This window comes from Carya illinoinensis, chromosome 3 (assembly GCF_018687715.1).
Source record: "Carya illinoinensis cultivar Pawnee chromosome 3, C.illinoinensisPawnee_v1, whole genome shotgun sequence".
Lineage (NCBI taxonomy): Eukaryota > Viridiplantae > Streptophyta > Magnoliopsida > Fagales > Juglandaceae > Carya > Carya illinoinensis.
Genome location: NC_056754.1, coordinates 32,538,974 through 32,561,313, shown reverse-complemented (window position 1 = coordinate 32,561,313; position 22,340 = coordinate 32,538,974). Strand labels below are relative to the sequence as shown.

At 35.9% G+C, this 22,340-nt stretch overlaps 2 protein-coding genes and 1 pseudogene across 3 annotated transcripts; 1 reads left to right on the top strand and 2 right to left on the bottom strand.

Annotated features, from left to right (window-relative positions):
• Positions 1–952: 952 nt before the first annotated feature.
• Positions 953–6,325, bottom strand: LOC122304737 (annotated as a pseudogene).
• A 3,985-nt stretch (positions 6,326–10,310) lies between these two features.
• LOC122304133 (phytoene synthase 2, chloroplastic-like) lies at positions 10,311–13,639 on the bottom strand. Of its 2 annotated transcripts, none has more exons than XM_043116217.1 (5): positions 13,070–13,639; positions 12,544–12,594; positions 11,364–11,536; positions 11,014–11,285; positions 10,311–10,802 (listed from the first exon to the last, which is right to left on the bottom strand). In XM_043116217.1, exons 1-5 carry the CDS (start codon positions 13,407–13,409, stop codon positions 10,433–10,435), a joined length of 1,206 nt encoding a protein of 401 aa, XP_042972151.1. In that variant the 5' UTR covers positions 13,410–13,639; the 3' UTR covers positions 10,311–10,432. The 2 variants fall into 2 exon arrangements, with proteins under 2 accessions (XP_042972151.1, XP_042972152.1); XM_043116218.1 differs by having other exon boundaries at positions 11,014–11,249; positions 13,070–13,632.
• A 451-nt stretch (positions 13,640–14,090) lies between these two features.
• Positions 14,091–15,910, top strand: LOC122304134 (glutamate decarboxylase 1-like). The gene is made up of 2 exons (XM_043116219.1): positions 14,091–14,584; positions 15,560–15,910. Exons 1-2 carry the CDS (start codon positions 14,387–14,389, stop codon positions 15,611–15,613), a joined length of 252 nt encoding a protein of 83 aa, XP_042972153.1. The 5' UTR covers positions 14,091–14,386; the 3' UTR covers positions 15,614–15,910.
• Positions 15,911–22,340: the final 6,430 nt, after the last annotated feature.

Genomic DNA, 22,340 nt, shown 5'->3' with positions numbered 1-22,340 from the left:
AGTATTAGTTGTAAAATTATCCAAATACAAGAAAGATTAATAAGAGATGATAAACAAGAATTGTATCAACAAGAAAGTTTATTACATGAATCCGATAGAATTCAAATCATCATCATTCAAACAAGTTCATCCCTAGCCTCACCAAGGAATTAGCTCCCTATTCGAAAGAAGAATAATTCTTTTTCTAGAAGATGAGTTTCTCCAAACCTTAACATCCTCTCTCCCAAAAACCAGAAATAACTTTTCTTTTCTGCCCCTTGGCTATCTATTTTTGTCCCTTTTCATGAGCTATCCCTAATATGGAAAGAAAATCGCGTGCAAACTCGGTAGGTAATACTCTAGATTTCCATGTGCGTATTACGGGCCCTTTCTTGCTTAATAAGCGGCTGAATTAGAAAATTTCTATTTCTAGAAAAAATGTATCCCATTGAGTTAGCTTTCTAACGCTACTTGAATTAATTGCCTCAGTCGGATATCAGGAGAGGAAGATATGACCATAATACTAACAGATACTCAAAGAGGCTGCGGATTCCGAATATTTTTCATTAATTACTCTTTCCTTCATTGTTTATGACTCAAATTTCTTTGACTTTGGACGTATGAATTCTCCTTTGATTGTTCTCTTCTTCCTTCTTAGCCAGACTTCACCTTAATCATTTTTAAATTTATTCTTAAAATAAAATCATTAGACACTGAATCAAAACTTGGGCATTATGAAATTGAAGTTTAATTTGGAAAAACATAATCAAAATGCCTAAATAACACATATAATCTAGCAATTAAACTCGTAAAAGCAATGTTCAGATTACACTTTTGTGCACTCATCACACCCTCCAACTTACTCATTACTAGTCTCTAGCAATTTTCATGTCAAAACAATAAAAGAGACCAAAGAAAATCACACACAAAGGCCACCAAGTCACATTTTCCAGATTCACATATTAAAGCAATCTTAGGAATTCAATAACCCTATTACAAGCAATCCACAGAGTGTGTGTTCCAAACTATATCCATCTAACCAGAAGCCCTGACACATGCAACATTACTAAGAACTCAAACATTCAATTACAGCGGTATACATGATGGTTTAATGGATAGAGAGCCCACATTCTCAACTAAAGAGAAGGGTTTAATAGGTTATCAAATCTAGAGACATGCATTTAATAATGATTCAATAGATGCATTTATAACTAATCTATGTAAATATTCACATAACATAAAAAAATTAGACTTGAGAAATTATGACTAGTGTCCGAAAAATAATTTAAAAAAAAATTATTATTTTTTCTGCTTTATATTTCAACAACTTTAGACACAAACTGATGTGAACCCCAATCGACTCGCTTTGAGACCCAACAACAATATTGGAAAAACAAACCCAAGAACGCCAAACTCAAGTCTATGGATGGAGAATTTAGACCCGTTGAGAACTCGTTTCAAGAACCTAGATTATATCAAAATCTAGACCCGTTGAAATCCCGTCTCAAGAACCCAAATTACGAGGAGGAACGCCACAAAGGTTGTGATTTACCTTTGATAAGTTCAAGAGTTCAATTAAGAACAAGAGGAGAAAACTCACTCACAATTAAAATTCGAAATAAAATAATGTCTCCTTGAAATGGCTGATTACATCCTTTAAATACCCTCCCCAAAACATGATAAAACCCTAGACTAAAATTTGAGACCCTTTCTCTCAAAAATGCCCTTTGGTGAACAGTAGCCGCGTGTACTGTATAGCGTGAACAGTTTCATGCTACAGTACTTCTAAACCCTAGTTCAAATAAGTAAGACATATGTGGGTTAAGCATCCTCTAGCCCACTTATTCAAAACTAATAATAAAAATCCTTTAAACAAATTGAAAGCCTTAATATCTAAAGGCCATATTTCTAAGTCAAGTCTTCCACAGCTTGGATCAAGTGGATCAAAGCTGGTTTTTCTTCTTTCAAGCCCATCTTGAGTGTTGGGCTCTTGCTAGCTTCTTCCCAAGTGGTTTGTACTAATCCTTGCATTGCTTCCTTGATCTTCTTGGCTCTCGATCTTGTAATTGGCCCATCTGGAACTTGCAAAGGATCTTTAAGAGTAGGCCTGCCTTGGTTCCCATCATTCCCCCTCTCCTCAAAAGGATTCGACCTTGAATCTTCACCTACGTCAAAAGGAGAAAGATCAGAAACATTGAAAGTAGCAGACACATTATACTCACCTGGGAGATCCACTTTATAGGCATTGTCATTAATTTTCTCAAGGATTTGGAAAGGTCCATCTCCTCGAGGATGCAACTTAGTCCTCCGATGAGCTGGGAATCTTTCTTTGCGCATGTGAACCCAAACCCAATCTCCAGGTTCAAAGATGACACGCCTTCGCCCTTTATTGGCTTGGGAAGCAACTCTTTCATTCTTTTGCGCAATTTGAAGCCGCACCCTCTCATGGAGTGACTTCACCAACTCCGCCTTCTTTTGTCCATCCAAGCTACTCCTGCCATCAACCGGTAAAGGCATCAAATCTAAAGGGGTAAGCGGATTGAATCCATAAACAATTGCAAAAGGAGAATATGAAGTAGTAGTATGCATGGTCCTATTATATGCAAACTCTATGAATGGCAAACAATCCTCCCAAGTTTTTAAATTCTTATGAACAACAGTGCGTAAAAGCTGAGTTAAGGTCCTATTAACTACTTCAGTTTGACCATCAGTCTGCGGATGACAAGTAGTGGAAAATAAGAGCTTGGTACCCAATTTCCCCCACAACACCTTCCAAAAGTAGCTAAGGAATTTAACATCCCTATCAGAAACAATACTCCTGGGAACACCATGGAGTCGCACTATCTCCCTGAAAAACAAGTCAGCTATGTTTGTGGCATCATCTGTTTTATGGCATGGAATGAAATGTGCCATTTTACTAAATCTATCCACAACCACAAAAATAGAATCTCTACCCCTTTTGGTCCTAGGTAGCCCCAAAACAAAGTCCATAGATATGTCGACCCATGGTTCACTAGGAACGGGTAAGGGTGTATACAACCCATGTGGCAACACTTTAGATTTGGCCTTCCTACATGTAATGCACCTGCCACAAATGCGAGTGACATCTCTCTTCATCTTAGGCCAAAAGAAATGTTCATGCAAAATATCCAAAGTCTTCTTGACACCAAAGTGTCCCATTAATCCACCACCATGTGCCTCACGCACTAGTAATTCACGCATGGAACAACCTGGCACACAAAGTTTGTTTTCTTTAAACAAGTAACCCTCATGCTTGTAAAACTTACCAAATGCCACCTTATCACATGCCACGTACACATTAGAGAAGTCAGCGTCATCGGCATATAGGTCTTTTACGTATTCAAACCCAAGCATCTTAGCACTCATAGAAGTAAGAAGTACATACCTTCGAGATAAAGCATCAGCAACAATGTTCTCCTTACCTTGCTTGTAACAGATGACATATGGAAATGTCTCAATGTATTCCATCCAACGAGCATGCCTTTTATTCAACTTACCTTGACCCTTGAGATGCTTTAATGATTCATGATCGGTGTGGATCACAAATTCCCTAGGCCATAAGTAGTGTTGCCAAGTCTCCAATGCACGAATAAGAGCATAAAGCTCTTTGTCATAAGTAGGGTACTTGAGTGAGGCCCCACTTAACTTTTCACTGAAGAAAGCTATGGGCCGCCTATCCTGCATCAAAACAGCTCCAATCCCTATACCTGAGGCATCACATTCAATCTCAAAAGCTTTGTTAAAATCAGGTAATGCTAGCACAGGTGCAGAGCACAACCTTTCTTTAATGGTGGCAAAAGCATTCTCTTGAGTAGCCCCCCAATGAAACCCAACATTCTTTTTAATGACTTCAGTGAGTGGTGCAGCAATGGTGCTAAAATCTTTAACAAAACGCCGATAAAAGCTAGCTAAACCATGAAAGCTTCTTACCTCAGTGATACTCTTTGGCGTTGGCCACTCCTTGATGGCCTTGACTTTCTCTTCATCCACCTCAATACCCTTTGTACTAACAACATATCCAAGAAAAACAACTCTTTCCATGCAAAAGGTACATTTCTTGAAATTAGCATACAACTTTTCACATCTCAACACATCAAACACATATCTCAAATGCTCAATATGCTCATTTAAGTCCTTGCTATACACTAGGATATCATCAAAATACACAACCACAAACTTGCCAATGAATGCACGTAGGACATGGTTCATCAATCTCATGAAAGTACTGGGCGCATTTGTAAGTCCAAATGGCATAACCAACCATTCATAAAGGCCATACTTTGTCTTAAAAGCAGTTTTCCATTCATCACCCTCTTTCATTCTAATTTGATGGTACCCACTTTTAAGATCAATTTTACTAAAAATACAAGAGCCATGCAATTCATCAAGCATATCATCTAATCTAGGAATGGGATGCCGATACTTTACCGTAATATTGTTGACCGCCCTGCAATCAACACACATTCTCCACGTCCCATCCTTCTTTGGCACTAATAGCACTGGTACTGCACATGGGCTCATGCTCTCCCTCACGTACCCCTTGCTCATCAAGTCCTCAACTTGCCTCTGAAGTTCCTTTGTCTCCCTCTGGATTACTCCTATAGGCTGGTCGGTTTGGAATAGCAGCTCCAGGTACAAAATCAATCTGATGCTCAATGCCTCTAATGGGTGGCAACTCATTAGGCATCTCCTCTGGGAATACATCATCAAACTCCTGCAACAAGGAGATAGCCAAACTAGGAAGAGACTGGTGAGTGTCATCAAGAGTAAGATAAGACTCTTTATAGACAAGAAAAATCATAGGGCGATCTGCGAAGAAAGCCCTCTTAACCTCACTCTCTCTGGCATAGAAACTCACTTTTGTCTTTCCTTTTCTCTCTGCAGACTCTCTTTCTTTTTTCTCTCGTGGCTCTACTCTTTTTTCTCTACTCTCAGCCACATCTCTACTTTCTTTTTCACTCTTTTTGTTGTGCTCATTTTCACTATCACTCTTTCTTTTCTGCTCAATCTCTTTTTCACTCATTCTTTTTTGATCACTCTCATTTTCACTCTTTCTTTTTTGATCACTCGCATTTTCACTCTTTCTTTTCTGAGCAACCTCACTTTTCAGTTTCAATTGGTCTTCATAGACCTGGCTTGGAGTTAAAGGAGCAAGCTTGATTGTTTTACCCTCCTTTACAAAGCTGTACATGTTTTTGAACCCATCATGTGTCACCCTCCTATCATATTGCCACGGCCTCCCCAACAAAATATGGCCAGCATGCATAGGCACAACATCACAAAGCACCTCATCCTGATACCTTCCAATTGAAAAAGGAACTAACACTTGTCTATCCACCCTAACTTCCCCACAATCATTCAACCACTGCAATTTGTATGGTCTAGAGTGTTTTAAGGTTGGTAAATTCAATTTCTCAACCAAAGTAGTGCTAGCCACATTAGTACAACTCCCTCCATCAATAATCATACTACATACTTTGCTGTTGACGTGACATCTAGTATGGAAAATGTTCTCTCTCTGTTGCTCGGCATCATCCACCTTAATGTGTGTGTTGAGAGCACGCCTAGCAACAAGAGACTCACTCACAGCATATATCACTCCTTCGTCATCACTAGCATCAACTAACTCGGGCACTCCATCACGATCATCCTCACTCTCAGTCATCACCTCCCCATTGTCACGCATAATCATCACTCGCCTATTTGGACATTGAGAAGCAATGTGCCCTGAACCCAAACACTTAAAACATTTAATATCTCTATTCCTTGAAGGTTGAGATTCTACCTTGGCTTTGCTGCTAGGTCCCTCATCTTTGCCCTTAGGTGGTTCGATCTTTCTCTTTGCTTCAGTAGGATCATTCCTATCCCACTTTGATTTCCAAGTAGTGCTAGGAACCGAAGTGTACCTTGCTGTCCCTTTTCTCTTTAATTGCCTCTCCACCTTCATAGCCATGTGCACCATGTCCTCTATCTCCACATAATGTTGCAATTCAACTACATTGGCTATATCTCTATTCAAACCACTCAAAAATCTAGCCATGGTGGCCTCCCGGTCCTCCTCTACATTAGCCCGAATCATAGCCACTTCCATCTCCTTATGGTAATCCTCCACACTCCTAGACCCCTGTGTAAGATTTTGGAGCTTTTGATAAAGGTCCCTATAGTAGTGACTAGGTACAAATCTCCGCCTCATGAGAGCTTTCAACTCTCCCCATGTCTCTATAGGCCTCTCATGATTCCTTCTCCTAGTGGTCACTAATTGATCCCACCAAATAATAGCATAATCAGTGAATTCAATTACTGCCAACTTTACTTTCTTCTCCTCAGAGTAATTATGACAATCAAATACCAAATCTATTTTTTTCTCCCACTCTAGATAAACCTCTGGGTCAGTTCTACCTTGGAAAGATGGTATTGTCATTTTGATGCTCCCCAAGTCTCTATCGACACCATCCCGACCCCCTAGGTTCCCCTCAAATCCTCTTTCACGCCTAACTCCTCTATGTCTACCCAACCCAATTTCAGATGTTAGGTCTTCCTCATCCTCATCATCTCCTTCATTCTCATATGCATTTTCAACCCTAGGCTCACGTCGCCTCCGATGTCTCCCACCTTGCAAATTTCTAATCTCTGCTTGTTGTTGATTCATCCTATCCTCCATTTGTCCCAATAGCATGTTCATCCGCTCAAACTGTTGTTGCATGGCTTGCAACACAAATGAGTTATCTGCTATCCCCTTGGGTGATGAGCCACTGCGGTGAGACATTGTAATGTGCAGCTAAAAGAAAATGTTAGCAGAAAAAAAGGACCTCACACGCTCCCTTACGTGTTTACACTCAAATGATGGCACTCCACTCGTGTTTTTCACTCTGAATTGGCTTTTTTTTTTTTCGATAATAATCTCACACTCTCTTGCCTTTTACCTCTAGTTTTCCCACTCAAGTTCTTTCAGAACTAATTGAACTCAATCAAGACAAAGCAACCTTGTTTAATCCCAACTAGCAATTAGATCCAAGAAACAAGAACAAGAGAAACACGGAAGGAAAGAAACGACACGAGAATCACGGAAATTATACGAATGGAAGAGTGACTGTAACACAAGATACCAACTATAATGAAGGATGCACAACCCCTATGATGAAAGGCTCAAGAAAAAAATTTTGGATTTTTCTACCCCTCTTTTTTTTTTTTTTTTTTTTTTTTTTGGACGATTTTTTTTTCTTTTTTTTTTTTCTTTTCTTTTCTTTTCTTTTCTTTTCCTTTCCTTTCTTTTCTTTTCTTTTCTTTTCTTTTCCTTTCCTTTCTTTTCTTTTCTTTTCTCAACAATTCATCCACAAACAGAAATATTCAATTGGGATAATCAAACAATTGAATTCAAACATATAAAAAATGACAAGGAAATAGAAGGGAATCAATGAAACCCTACAAATTTCAAACCCTAGCTGGTGCAAATTTTGGCAGCCTAAGGAAAAACGAATTTCTGCACCCTTTTTTTTTTTTGGAACCTTAGAACATTGAAGCCCTAGAATTTACGATGCAATAAATAAAAGATAGAATCAGACCTGATTGGAAACCTTGCTCTGAATACCAAATGATGTGAACCCCAATCGACTCGCTTTGAGACCCAACAACAATATTGGAAAAACAAACCCAAGAACGCCAAACTCAAGTCTATGGATGGAGAATTTAGACCCGTTGAGAACTCGTTTCAAGAACCTAGATTATATCAAAATCTAGACCCGTTGAAATCCCGTCTCAAGAACCCAAATTACGAGGAGGAACGCCACAAAGGTTGTGATTTACCTTTGATAAGTTCAAGAGTTCAATTAAGAACAAGAGGAGAAAACTCACTCACAATTAAAATTCGAAATAAAATAATGTCTCCTTGAAATGGCTGATTACATCCTTTAAATACCCTCCCCAAAACATGATAAAACCCTAGACTAAAATTTGAGACCCTTTCTCTCAAAAATGCCCTTTGGTGAACAGTAGCCGCGTGTACTGTAGCGTAAACAGTTTCATGCTACAGTACTTCTAAACCCTAGTTCAAATAAGTAAGACATATGTGGGTTAAGCATCCTCTAGCCCACTTATTCAAAACTAATAATAAAAATCCTTTAAACAAATTGAAAGCCTTAATATCTAAAGGCCATATTTCTAAGTCAAGTCTTCCACAGCTTGGATCAAGTGGATCAAAGCTGGTTTTTCTTCTTTCAAGCCCATCTTGAGTGTTGGGCTCTTGCTAGCTTCTTCCCAAGTGGTTTGTACTAATCCTTGCATTGCTTCCTTGATCTTCTTGGCTCTCGATCTTGTAATTGGCCCATCTGGAACTTGCAAAGGATCTTTAAGAGTAGGCCTGCCTTGGTTCCCATCACAAACACATGAGTACACGTGCCACACATGTCAGAAAATGAACAACAGAAGCCTCTGCACACAGCCCCACATGCCTCCTACACGTGTGGGCTTTGTTTTGGCTCTAGAGACTATCTTGACTCTGCTTCATTTGTCATGGCGGAGAGTGCACATCACCTCTGCCTCTCACAGTGTTTTCAGATTTCTAAACACAAATTTTAGTTATATGTATTTTTGTCAATAAAATGAGTAAAATGGGACCACAAGTGGAAGGGTGGATTACACTCTCCATGACCAAGAGCAGTATTGGGTTAAAAAGCATTATTCATCGTCTTCTTCCTCAACCTAAATTTCTAATTTTTTCTTATTTTGACCACATATTTTCAATCGTTCATAACTTACTCATACTAAGTCCAAATTAAGCATATGATATGTTAAATTAAAGCTTATGAACCGAGCTTTCTAACCATATAAAATCTATTTCCAAAAAATAAGATTTAAATTATTTAAAACTTGGCTCAAAGCCACGGTCCAAACATGAAGTTTTAAAACTAGGGTTTCAAATTTCTTCTTCTATATGCAACAAAATTTCACCAAATTTAATAAACATGTTTATGACATTATAAGGAATTTTTTTATGTAAATAATTCAACATTAAACATGTCATACCGTATACTCTAATGAAAAATTTGAAACATAAACAATCATAGTATATCATTAATTACATGCTTTTACACTCATTTCAAAGCATCAAATAATAACACGTAATCAGATTTGGTCGTGATACCAATGTTAAATAAGATTAATTTGAATTACCTCAATGAGTGAAATTCTCACAAGGCCGAATCTTTGCTAGTTTTACAACCCATATCACTTTCTTGTTTGCACTTCTATGTCGCTTAGAGTCTCCTAAAAAATTCAACGCTTCAAGATCAAGAGATTTAGATGGTTTTCTAGGAAATGTAGAGAGAGAGGAGAGTTTTTCTCTTTTGTACGTAGATTTTTCCACACTCTTAATTTAATGTAGGTAAACCCTTATTTCAAGAGTTTTCACATGGGAAATTAATTAATTTCTCTAAAGTTGCAGGCAGTGGTGGGGAGTTAATTAATAACTTCTCACAACATGGATCATGGGGAGTTACCCACTACCAAGATGTACAAATATGTTTTCCTGTACACGTCGACAACTCCAAATTATTTTTATAACTCAATGTAAGATATTTTTATTCCAGATAACTTAAGAGTATTTTGTTATCAATTTCTTCTATTTGACAATCTGCTCATGAATGTTTCTTGGGGAATAAGAAGTTCCTTTGAGGATACTTATAAAAAAAAAAAAAAAAAAAAGTTCCTTCGAGGAGAATAAGCATTAGAGGAACCGACTCTTAAGTATCAACTTATTTAGTACCATATGTGTAACCGATAAATTATAAAAAAGCCAAACCAAATTGGACCGAAACTAGAAAAATCAAAAGTTTCAATTTTAGTGAAGAATCGACTTGTATTGGTTCTTAAATTTTCAAAACTTGTGTATATAAGTTCGGTTCCAAGATTTGCCTAAAACCAAATCTTTTACACCCCCTAGGTCCAGGTGAAAACCACAAACCCCACAGAAATGATGAAAAAATATGAAATGCAAAACCGAAATAACAGAACTAGGCCAAAAACCCGACCAATTAGTTCGGTTCGGTTCGTTGGGTTGGTTTATGTTTGCGGTTTTTTTTAACAAGCCTATTGAAGCTCAAAAATAAGAACGAGCTGGGTCTACTCGAAAGAGATTCAACTGATCTCCATTTGAGAAAGGTCGGGAATTTTGAAGTTCCAAGCCATCGGAGGAAGGAGGGTTTGGGAGAGAAGAGTGCAATGATTTTTCGAAAACAACCCGATTATACACGTTCTCCATTCTTTCAGTTTTGAGATTTTATTGGGATTTCGGGTATTTTAATTTTTTACAACAATTTCGAACGAAGAAATTTACATATTTTAAGCAAAGGTCTAAAGAATTTTACGTTCTCCGATACCAAGCCAAAAAATACTTATAAAAAACTAGGAATGGTAAAAACATGGCAAATTAACGGATTCATCTCTTTACCAACTCGACCAATTTTGAGGGGCCAAGAAGTGCCCTACCATAGGCTGCAGGAAGCGAGACAAGTTTCTTTGCTTTTCCTACGTAAGCACGTTTTGTGAAGTTGTTGTAATCATTAGCTTCGATGGCATCTAAGATCTGTCGATATAGCAACAAAGATGCCCAGACGGGCCATCTACTGGCTGAGCTGAGCTCTGCAACACCCTTCTCTGCTTCATCAAAGAACATCCTCGCTCGCTTTATCTGCCCCTTCATGAAACTCCGCCATTTATCTGTCACTTTGCCTCGAAATATATCCTCATCTGAAAGTCCAGAACATGCTAGTTCATCTTGAGGTAGATAGATTCTTCCTCTCCTAGCACTAGGAAAACCACATAAAAGGTGTTAGCGCTTCTGTATCCCGAAAGAAAACATAAACATTCTTATCCAAACTATATTATTTAACTCCAAAGGAGTAGTGTATTCTAAAACCCTTTCATCAATCAAATCCAAACAGAATTATAAATGTTAGTGACCAAAAACAAAAGCCAACGGACTCTTCGTAAGGTATTTCTACATTATAAGAACCTTACTCTTCTCCAACGTCTCTGAGTATGTTGGTGAGTTGATTAGCAATTCCAAGGGCTAATGCCGCATTATAAATTCTCTCGGTTGAAACCTTTGATTTTGGTGCTATCCCCATAACCGGAACACTCATGAGTCCGACAGTCCCGGCAACATAGTAGCAGTAAAGGTAGAGCTCGTCGAAGTTGTCGTATCTTGATTTTCTCAAGTCTAACCTCATTCCTTCTATCATGTCTTTGAAGGGCTGTCCAAGGAAGCAAGTAATCGATGTTGAGTTGGCCTAATGTTAGTAGATACAGATATTCTATATAGCCAAGATAAATTTTGGGAATTAAATAGCCATTTTTTTAGGAATTACCTGTACATCCACAGGGAACTTTGAGACTGTATCAGAGAGGGCAGCATCGTACATGTCATACGGGCGACCTTCAAAGAGGTCGGTGAGTCTTTTTTCCCATCTTTCCATAGCCTTGGGTGTAATGTGTGAAGCATTAGGCCCATCCACAAGCTCGTCAGTCCTCCTGCACCACACTACACACAAATTGACATATTTCAATCAGGACTATTTATTAGCATGTTTCTTTTATTTTTCTTTCTTGTTTTTTTCTTTTTTTTTATTTTTTGTTACAAGAAGTGAGATTTACACATTGAGACTCGATTCCTGAATATCCACTCATAAGAGGGGAATGGTATTATTAGGCCCAGAAGGCCTTTAACCTAAGATAACATAACATTGTCGCCAACAATTCTTCTGGCTAGTTTGGTTAACAAAAACCAAACTATCTCATCTTATTTTATATAATCATTACAATTTTTTCAAGTTTCTATATAAAATATAATAAATAATTTAACTTTTTCAAATCCCAACACAAAACTAATATTAAAAAATTATATTATAACAATATTTTATTCAACTTTTAACAAAATATCTCATCTCATCTCCTCTGAACTTGTAACCAAACGAGAGTCTTCAAACAAAGAGAGCGATGGGATGTTGCTTCGAGAAATAGATTGCAAAGAGTCGTGTTTATTTTGCCTTTCCCTTGGCAACCAAGGCACAAAATTGTGCGTAGAATGTGTACTATTTGCAGAAGATGAAGTTTTATATTTGTTCATATATAGTGTTAACGGCATTTCTTGCAACTTGTAAAAAAGAACGAAGAATTACACTTTAATCGCAATTGCCACTCATTTTTTAATATTACTCCAAACTGTCAAATTGTCACTCCATCCACCAATTTCAAACATAAGTTATTATTTATTAAATTGTTAAAATTCATCCGTCAAGATAAACGAAAAATAGTTGTTGTGTCAATCAAAAAGGAAAAAAAATAGTTGGTGTGGAACTTGACAGATAGGCATATTGTAACGTCTGTTTCAAAATGATTTTAAGTGACAACTCTAATAGCCTAAAGATAATATCACAAAATCAGTAAATTAAGCATTTGTTACAAGAAATCATCAAAATCAGTAAGGATTCATTCAATATATGACCAAAGAAAATGAGTTTGCAAACTATAAAGAATAACCCCGCATACCATAAATTGCCCAAATAGCTCTTCTGCGTTCTGGCGTCATAAGTAATGTACCTGACAAAAGGCCCAAGAAATTTAGAATTCCAGGCAAGACTTACCTGGTAAAACGGTCTACAATTACATTATATGTTGAAGTTGATACATCATGCGAACATTCCTTATGTAGGAATATCCAACATTTGTTTAATATTTAATCATATCGAAAAAGATTCACGCATAGCAAGAAAAATAAAAATAAAATGGAGTTTTTTTTTTATTCGAAAGAATCTTGATCCCCCCGTCAACCAGTTAAATTAATCTTAAACTCATGAAACAATTTGGAAAAGAAAAGTTAAAAATAAAAGGAAACTTTTTTATAGAAAAAGATATATAATGTGTGGACAAGATTAAAATGAAATATTCAAATACATTCTTCCGCAGATCCAAAAAACTTCTTGGTTAAAAATATTCAATAATAATAACAACATTATCCTTTTGAATGTTAGACACAATTGCTTAGAATCAGAGATAGAGAGCGCGCGCAAAGTACCCAAGTAAAAAGTCTTGGCATATTCGGCACAGACCTCGCCACACCTCTCGTAAGCCTTATTCAACAGATTCCAATCAGTCGTCCCATCAGTCTCGATGGTTTTCCCCAAATCAAGAGCACTCTCTTTCCTTAGCTCTCTAACCAGAGCTGCTTGCTTTAGCACCAATTCATACACCCTCTCCTCCGAGGATCTCGATGGGTTCGCAACAGCATTTGAATAAGCAGATAAGCTAAGTCTTGAGTTGAATTTACACCTTCTCCTTCTGCCGTTTCTTGGAATAAGACTGAGCAGAGACTGAGCGTTCTCCTTCGGAGAAACCACCCAAAGAATAGCCGACATCTCAACCGCAAGAATCTCCTGAATACTTAGGTTTTCGTGTAGCTTTGAGGCCTTGTTTATGGACCAGTTTGGAGATGTGGTGAATGAGGTCTTTGGACAGGTGCTAAATTGGCTCTGCAAATGGGTGACCAACAATTCTTACGAGTTGGAGGGCTCCACGTTTTGCAAAACTCCGCCTCGTTTGAACTAAAAATTGCAAACCTACACTTGTGAGGAATATGCTTTACTATCCCCCTTAGCTGACACTTGGAAATGTGTGGACGTAATGCGGTAAAGCTTTTTGAACAAAGGGGTGGTCACCAATTAACTAGCCTTTGTAATCCTAATTTTACTTTTCTACCCGTACGTAAGAAAATATATGGCAAACTAGGCAGCAAGACTTGAGATCATTAATTTTTGGGATAAATTAGTAAAAATTAAAATTAAAAGTAGCAAGACTAAAATTGAAAATTATTCTGATAACCGGATGTAGCCTACTTTTTATAACTTTTCATGTTTCTTTACTAAAATTTGGCTAAGGAGTAATTATGAGGAGGCAAATGTAAATGCTGTGACTATAATAGAAAACAGATTTACTATTGAAACAGTAGAATCTTTATGTTCGTAGCTTCCCAAATCCGTTAATATAAAGTTTTATTCGTATGTGTACCCAAGATAGTGGTATGTGCAAAAGGCCAGAAGACCCGGCTCACACGAAAGACCTGAATAGACATGTCTAATGAAATTGATGTGGATTACATTTTGGGTCGAACCTGCTAAAAACCGCTTTTAACCCAATCAACCCGACTAACACATTTATAAACTCTTCAGCTTGCAGATCAAATCCTAGCCGCCTAGTCATCTCTATTCTCTTTGTCATCATCATCGCCTCACATCCTCATTCTCTTAAAAAATATCACCGTAGATTATATGCATCGCGTTCGAATCTCTCCTCCTACATCACAATTTTTTTGTTTTTTGGGTTTTAAAGATTCAAAATGCAGGAGAACTCGATCCCAAAGGAAGTGGCATACCATATCATCAATGACAAGCTCATGCTGGATGGGAATCCAAGGCTGAACTTAGCGTCATTCATGACCACGTGGATGGAGCTGGAGTGCGACAAGCTCATCATGTATTTCGTTAACAAGAGTCACGTCGACAAGGATGAGTACCCCGTCACCACTGAGCTCCAGGCATGTCCTCTCTCTCTCAGAAAATCTTACACCCTTTTTTAGTTTTTGTAATTTTCGATATTTCTCCAATCCTTAAAAAATCATCTTTCTTTAATTTCTTTATCTCTATTATGCCAAGAGATCATGATTCGACTCATAAGTAGTAAAATCAAGATAGAGTGGACATGGCTGATATCAGATGGACAATCAATTAACCCACCGAATCATGTTGCTTCAACATTATTATTTACAGATCTACTTTCTACCCCCAAGGTTTAAAAATCCTTTTTACTTGAAAAGGGTTTCTTTTTTTTTTCCAAATTTGAGGTTCGTTGGCAAGGATGTTTTATTTTAATTTCTTCTGTAAGTGGGTTTATGTATATAATTAAGCAGTTTTCAATAAAACAGATCCAAACTTGCAAAGCTGTTTCATTTTATTTGCACTTGTCATAAATTTGTGAGCATCAAATAATCCAACATTCTGTTTTTTAATGGCTATATTTATTTTCTGGAAATTTATACATGATTGCTTTTAATAGTCTTTTATAGAACAATTGGTTTGGCAAATTTTCAAACTAAAAATAATTTGAAGAGACAGTAAACAAGAATTTGGATTGACATGATCCATTTTTATGTGGCCCTGCATCAAAAACTCTTCTACTGGACAAATGAAATCTTTATGAATGGCGAAATTAATGAAGTTTCTCTAATCGGAGATTTATTGGCTTCTTAATCTCTGTATATCCACATATTGGATTTCATGTGTTTGGAAAACTTTCGAAACTGAAAGAGCTACAAGTGTTACTAACATGGAACAATTTTTTCCACATTTTGTCTGTTTTAAATAGATGTGTATTGTTTTCTCTTTTTATGTAGCCATTACATGAAAACTTTTTAAGCTGAAAATGCTGTTAGTGTTGCTAACATGGCACAATTTGTCTATCTTTTTTTTACCTTTATCTGTTTTTAAATGGAGTATTGGTCTTTTGTTTGTAGGCATTAGATGAAAAGATTAGAGATTGTATTTTGCATGGAGCCAAGTGGAGGTAAGGAGAAGAAGAATCTAGGATTGTATTTTGTATTTGCCTTTAAGCTTGGGTTTGGTTGTGATTCCCCTTGAGCAAAGGTCATTATACAAGCCAATATCATTGGTCCATTGGTTTGTTTTAGTTGTAAGGAATTATAGACAGACACTTAGACAAAGACGTCCAAGATTTATGTTGATCTACAAATTTAGTTGTAAGGAATTTTCTGAGGCATTGTATTTCTTGTTTTTAGAAAATTTTTAGGGTTAGTTTTAAATTGTAAGGAAAAAAAGAACTGGCATGTCAGTATGCTTTTGTTGCATGGTGTAGATCCCTTTTAGATAATCCATCATCAATACATCACATGCATGGTTGGAAAGTAACAATCGCTTTTATGTTGATTTACGGATGGCATTTAAGGGCTCATTTAATGAAAAAATCTTGAATATATTAAATTTTAAAGAAGAACTCGAGTTGACCCGACCCAAAATGTTCACATCGAGTTGGTGGTCTCTTGTTGTCGGTTGAGTTTGATCTAAACCCAAATCAGATTGACTGGGTTGCAGCCCTACAAAATACTTAGGGTTAACAATACTTGGTATGATTAGTGAACACACCACTAATAGAAACAAAATATGTTAGCATTGTGTATAACAGGACTATGATTAATCTGGACCAATCCGAATATGACACAACATTAATCGAGTCAAGTTTGGATTGACTTTAGGGGTTTAAGGGTCAACCCATATGATCCGTTTATATATAAATATTTAAATATATATATATTTATATATATCATATGTTACATTTTACATATATGTATTTCTCTCTCTGTATGAGCCCATCCGAACGTTAGAAGGAACCCCTTATGCAATAGCCATGTAACTGCATCTACCCTTATAACCTTAGGCATAAAGAAAAGTCTTACAAGGTAAGCAAGGGGGCAAAGCCCTGGGCAAGGAAAGACTTAGACAAGCTAGAGTAAACGAAACCATCATTTGGGCAAGTAAAGACTTAAGCAAGGATAGATAAATAAACAATGTTTGGGTAGGTAAACTAAGTAATAAGGCATTTTGGGCGAGCAAAGAACAGACGTGCATGGTGCGGTATGGGCAAACAATATGCGACAGGCTAGTAATGCACAATATGAACACAAAAGGGACGAGCAAAGGACTAATTAAATGGGATGATGGGCGAGCAACAAACAAAATGGTACAAGTCAAAGCAAATGTTCAAGAATGATTTCCTCGCCTTACTGAGAGACCGAACTAGTGCTTGGACACATTTCCTATGTTGAGATATGAATTTAAACAAGCACCTTGAAATTTGGAGTACTCGAATATAATGTGAGAGTTTTCAAAAGTGACCTCCTGATCAAACACCCTCACACACTCCTTAATTATGCAAATACAACATCATTGCAAGCAAGATCATGGATTCACTTCCTTCCAACCATACGAAGAGACTTTATCGCCACATGTGCTACATTCACAAGCGGCAAACTAAAGGACCAATCCCGCTTGATAAGCTCGTCTATTCTTGGTAAAGCTTCCGGGGCACAACAAGATGCATCATTATGGTCACTATCACCTCCCTTAATCCAGTGTACACTTGGATAGCAGGGAACTTCCGAACGAATAATACATTTGCTTACTAGCCCAAATAATGCATTCTAGAAGCGATGCTCACCTTCTTTGTTGTTCTTGAATTTAAACGCATGCATATGATTATTTTATTCTTGTTGCTCGGGTTGAAATATTATTGGCTCATTCCTCTGGCCTCAATAAATATGCATAATTGTCGTATTTCTTGAAGTTTCTCCTTTGCATTTTCACTACCATTTCATATGGTATAAGCATTGTCATGGTTTTTACTTACTACAATTTTTAGAAATCTCCTCATGGTAGTTCCACTATGGTTAGACGAGAAGTGAGTAATAGTAATGTATAAAGCTACATAATGGCCATGAGGAAATGAATGATGGTACCAAGAGGAAAGGGGCGGATTGCAATGCCGGATCGGTTCCATTGGTAGTGCATCTAGTGGTTTTCATTCGAATGGAAAGTAACCTATGGCCACGAGCGAAATCCAGGTCCAAAAAATTACTAACCAACACGTGGAGCGTAACAGTGTGTATTGGCCGAAGGAAAGTGACAACAATTAATTGGATATATGAAATAGTTTAGTTTCTTTACGAATGAATGTGTAAGATGTGAGAAATATTTTTATGAAGAATTAAAACTTTTTTCTAAAGAAAAACATCACCTTGAAATGATTTCAAAGGAAATAAATATTTTATGTAAAAGTATGTAGAAAAATGATAAATGCATAAATGAAAACTTATGTTAGTATATTTTTGCAGTATGAAGTTGCGACGACCTAAACTTTAGCTAAGTCCTTACTTGCCATTTTATTATCTTAATCTTAACCCACTTAGATATTGTCCAAGTTATAGCATGAAAGCAACCTTGAGTTGTAGTAAAGGCCTTCAAAAATTCTATGTGCAATCAATTTTGCATACTCTTTTATGCATTCCAGTGATATGATTGATTTTGTATTAAAAAAAATTAATCCAGCCAATCATATTAGTGGAGTGCGTAGAGAGTATGCAAAATTGACTATATATAGCATTTCTCAAGGGCCTTATCCATCGTAAGAGAAAGGGCACCCAAGTCCAATAGGAGGCCCCTCATGGGCAAGTAAGGGTCAGCCACTAAGGGCCCAAGGGATAGGAAAAACCCTAATTAGGGTTTGGGCATGGGAGGCACCCACTTGGAAAGGGAAAGGTCTTTGGCTTTTCTTTAGGAAAATCCCATCATTGGAACCTAAGGAAGAAGCATTCTTGGTTAGCATCTAGTTGACACTTGTCAAATATGCGTGAAGACTTCTAGAAGAAGCTAAGGAGAAGGAGGATGATGTAGGGCTTGGCACATGCCATCTCACTTACCCACATGCCTCATGGCTCATATGCAAACCTACCTCTAGGATACATTGAACCTAGACGAAAAAGTGGAAGAAGGGAGAGAGAGAAAAGCAGGTTTTGGAACCCTAAGAGCCTACATGCCTCACCATAAAGGCCAACCATCATTCTTGCCATGTGTCACACATGCATGAAGTGTGGGAGTTTCTAGAGAAGGAAATCATGAAGAAGAGGGAGAGACACCTAGGAAAGAGGGGCATGGAATAAAAAATATATATATATAGAAGACTCAAGTATCTAGGAGGCTCTTAAGATTCGACTAAAAGATCTACATGCCCACCCATGAGATCCAACCAATTTCCTTGTCATTTGTCACGCATGCACTAGGTGTTGGAATTTCTAGAAGGAGACAATGGTGAGAAAGGTGAAAGGAGATGTTGGGAAGGAACCACACGCTACCTTAGAGATTTCTAGAAGAATCTTTGTAAGATGAATGAAAGAGGATTCGGCTAGGGGGAAAGTACACACACGTGCCATTGCCGCATGGCAACCAAGCACAAGCTTGAAAATCTAAGAGTTGGTGAAACACACTTAGGATTTCAGTCACAACAGACCTACACACCCTTGGAGGTTCAATGAGCCTGGATCATGCCACATGCAGAGGGACTTTTGGAATTCCCAACGTAAGAAAATGATGAAGAATAGAATGAGGAAGCATGGTGCCACATGGCACCCATGCATACATACTTTTGGATTCTTTTATGAGGATTGTGTTGGAAAATGAGGAGATATATAATGGGAGATTTATGGGGCCGCTGCCCAAAGGGGATGCCCAACAGTCATTGTGTGATTTTCAGATTTTGTTTCATCTTCTCTACTCTCTCTCAAATATGCCTACCTTAGGCAAGAGCAAGCCATCTTTTTCCCCTCACTTTCTCACCAACCAAACACGCCCACACGTACCCAACCTTCCATCCATCTAAACACATTCCACTCACGGTTTGGGAAGGAGATCAAGGAACCCCATGCTGGAGAGGACCGCATGGTAAGAACCACCAAGACTTCTATTACACTCACTTATTCAAATCACACACGCTCACAAGGGTTTTCTTGGGAAGAGAGGGTTCAGTTTAAGTAAGGAAGGACACCACTTTATCTCAAGTCATGAAGAAAATAGGAGTGTTTGGGTTCCATCATGATGAGCTTTGCCAAAGCAAGGGAAACTAGGGTTTTTCTTCTAAGGGAATTCGAACCCCACTAGCCAAAAATAGGAGTAGAGGGAACCCATGAAAGGTTGAGAGACATATGAAAAAATTAATTTTTTAATAATATACTTCACTTTTGTCAAAATGAGTGTGTGACACTTATAATATTACATAGATTTGTTTGGGAATAGAGATGATTTTATCTCATTTCCTTCATAAACATCTATCAAACATAAAACACTTTTTAATTTTAAGGCCTCATTTGGTTACACAGATGATATGAAATGATATGATAAATATGTGAATAGTAATGAGATAATTTGTGGATAGTAGTGAAATAGTTTGAATTAATATTTTTACGGGATTTTGGGAAATGAGATAGAGAAAGTTGAATAAAAAAATTATAAAGTTAAAAGAGTGTTAGAATATAATTTTTTGATATTATTTTTATTATGAAATTTAAAAAAATTGAATTATTTATTATGTTTCGTTTGGAAGTTTGGAAAAATTTCAAAGATTAAATGAAAAAGTTAAAACTAAAAAATATTTGTATTTGAATGGTATTTAGATTAGGGGTGGACACCGACTTAGTCAGAGTTGGATTTTCTTAAATCTGACTCTGAGTCTGACTTTGTTGGAGTTTAAATTCGAACTCCAACTCCTACTCTAACTTGTTGGAGTTGGAGTCGAGTCAGACTTGAGATTTTAGTTTTGTGCTTTTTTTAAGTTTCATATTTAGTCTATTTTAAAAAAATATTTTTTGTGGCCTTTCAAATTTCAATTTTTTCAAAAAATTAAAAACTAAAACTATATCATTCATTGCTAATTTACTTCTATACTAATATCTAACTTATTTTTATACTAGACTTATACTTTAGTGTCTAATTACATGTTATCATATTATAGTATTACATATTATTTTTAGTGTCTAATTATATGTTATTATATATTAGTATTACTTGTTATTATACTAATGTCTAACTTATTTCTAACTTAATTATATACAAGACTTTGAAGTATCTAATTACATGTTATTATACTTTAGTGAATTAATATATGCGATTAATTTATTATACTAGACTTATTTAAATACTAGTGTCATTTAAATACTAGTGTCTAATTTATTTCTATACTTGATTATGTATAGTAGTAATATTATGATGTTTACATATACTAAACTATTAGTCTTTTTATATTCTAGTATAAGTATATTATTTTATAATAATTAGCTAATTTAACTTTATAAGTTCTAGTTATAGAACTAAATAACTATATTAGTATATATGATAAATATATAAATAAATAAATATTTTTATAATATATGTACAATATCAAAGTCGGAGTCAGATTCAGAGTTGAAGGACAAAGTTAGAGTCGAAGTCGAGGTCAATCCAGCGACACTTCCAACTTCAATTGAAAAATAAAAAAATCCACTCAATTTTTACGGAGTCAGAGCGAAGCTAGATTCGGAACTAGATTTTCAGATTTTTACTTAATCCTAATTTAAATGTTGAGATAAATGAGCTCGATTCATATCTTAAAAGTGCAAATATTAATTCTCTATTATACAACACATATGCCGAGTGAAAAACAATACACGATCGAGAAATAATATTTGCAGTCGTGGTTGTGTAAACGGCATGCAGTCGCTTTGAAAAAAATGAATTAACATGAGACCTACATAAAAAAAAAAAAAAACTAACTTTTTAATCATAAACTCTACTTTTTTTTCAAAGCGATTACGCGACATTTATAATTTTATGACTATATGTAATATTGCTCTACACGATCAAAATGTACTATATTTTACTCGCTTATTATAAATTATCCATTTTCTATATGAATCTTTTGTATCAATCATTTCATATGCCAACTCTTTCCACGCGTCAAACAAACATAGCGAGTGTAAACATTTTCCACGTGGAATTCCAAACTTTGGAAAATGATTTGTATAAGTGTAGATGAAAAATAATAAATACACATCATTTTTCACAATATTTTAAAAGATGGGGTATTTTTATAAACTATTTTATAAAACTAACATCATTTTATAAAAATATATTTATTTTACATATATGCTGAGAAATATGTTGTAAAATGTGTTGTGTATATTATTACTAGGTCCAGTTTTCAATTTATCATTTATAGGTATGCCACTACATAAATTTAGTATTATAATTTTTTCAACTCTAAACTTAATTGTTAAAATTTAGTATTTATTATTAATAATTACTAATTCACTAGTGTTTGGTTATACTAGTATAATATAAGTAGTGTCTAATTTATTATTGAGATTAATAGACTTGAATAATAATATTAAAATAGTATAATTAATGTATAATAATACTAGTATAGTATATATAGTGTCTAACTCATATAAAATTTATATTAATTTTATGTTATGAGATTAATAGATTTGAATAATAAAATTAAAATTTTATATTATATTAATTAGCAATTTAGTATATAATATAATAAAAATATATAATATAAAAAATTAAAATATATATCAGTTCGGTTCGATTCAAATCGATTTTTAAAATATAAAAACTAACAATGAATCAATTTAGGACCAGTTTTAATTCTTAAAAACAAATATCAGGCCAGACCGGATTTATTTTTTTAAT

Coding starts and splice junctions, on each gene's coding strand:
- LOC122304134 (XM_043116219.1), top strand. CDS start 14,387: ATGCAGGAGAACTCGATCCCAAAGGAAGTGGCATACCATATCATCAAT. Junction 14,585..15,559: donor CCGTCACCACTGAGCTCCAG/GCATGTCCTCTC, acceptor TTTTGTTTGTAG/GCATTAGATGAAAAGATTAG.
- LOC122304133 (XM_043116217.1), bottom strand. CDS start 13,409: ATGTCGGCTATTCTTTGGGTGGTTTCTCCGAAGGAGAACGCTCAGTCT. Junction 11,537..12,543: donor AGCTATTTGGGCAATTTATG/GTATGCGGGGTT, acceptor ATTTGTGTGTAG/TGTGGTGCAGGAGGACTGAC. Junction 10,803..11,013: donor CTCAGAGACGTTGGAGAAGA/GTAAGGTTCTTA, acceptor TGGTTTTCCTAG/TGCTAGGAGAGGAAGAATCT.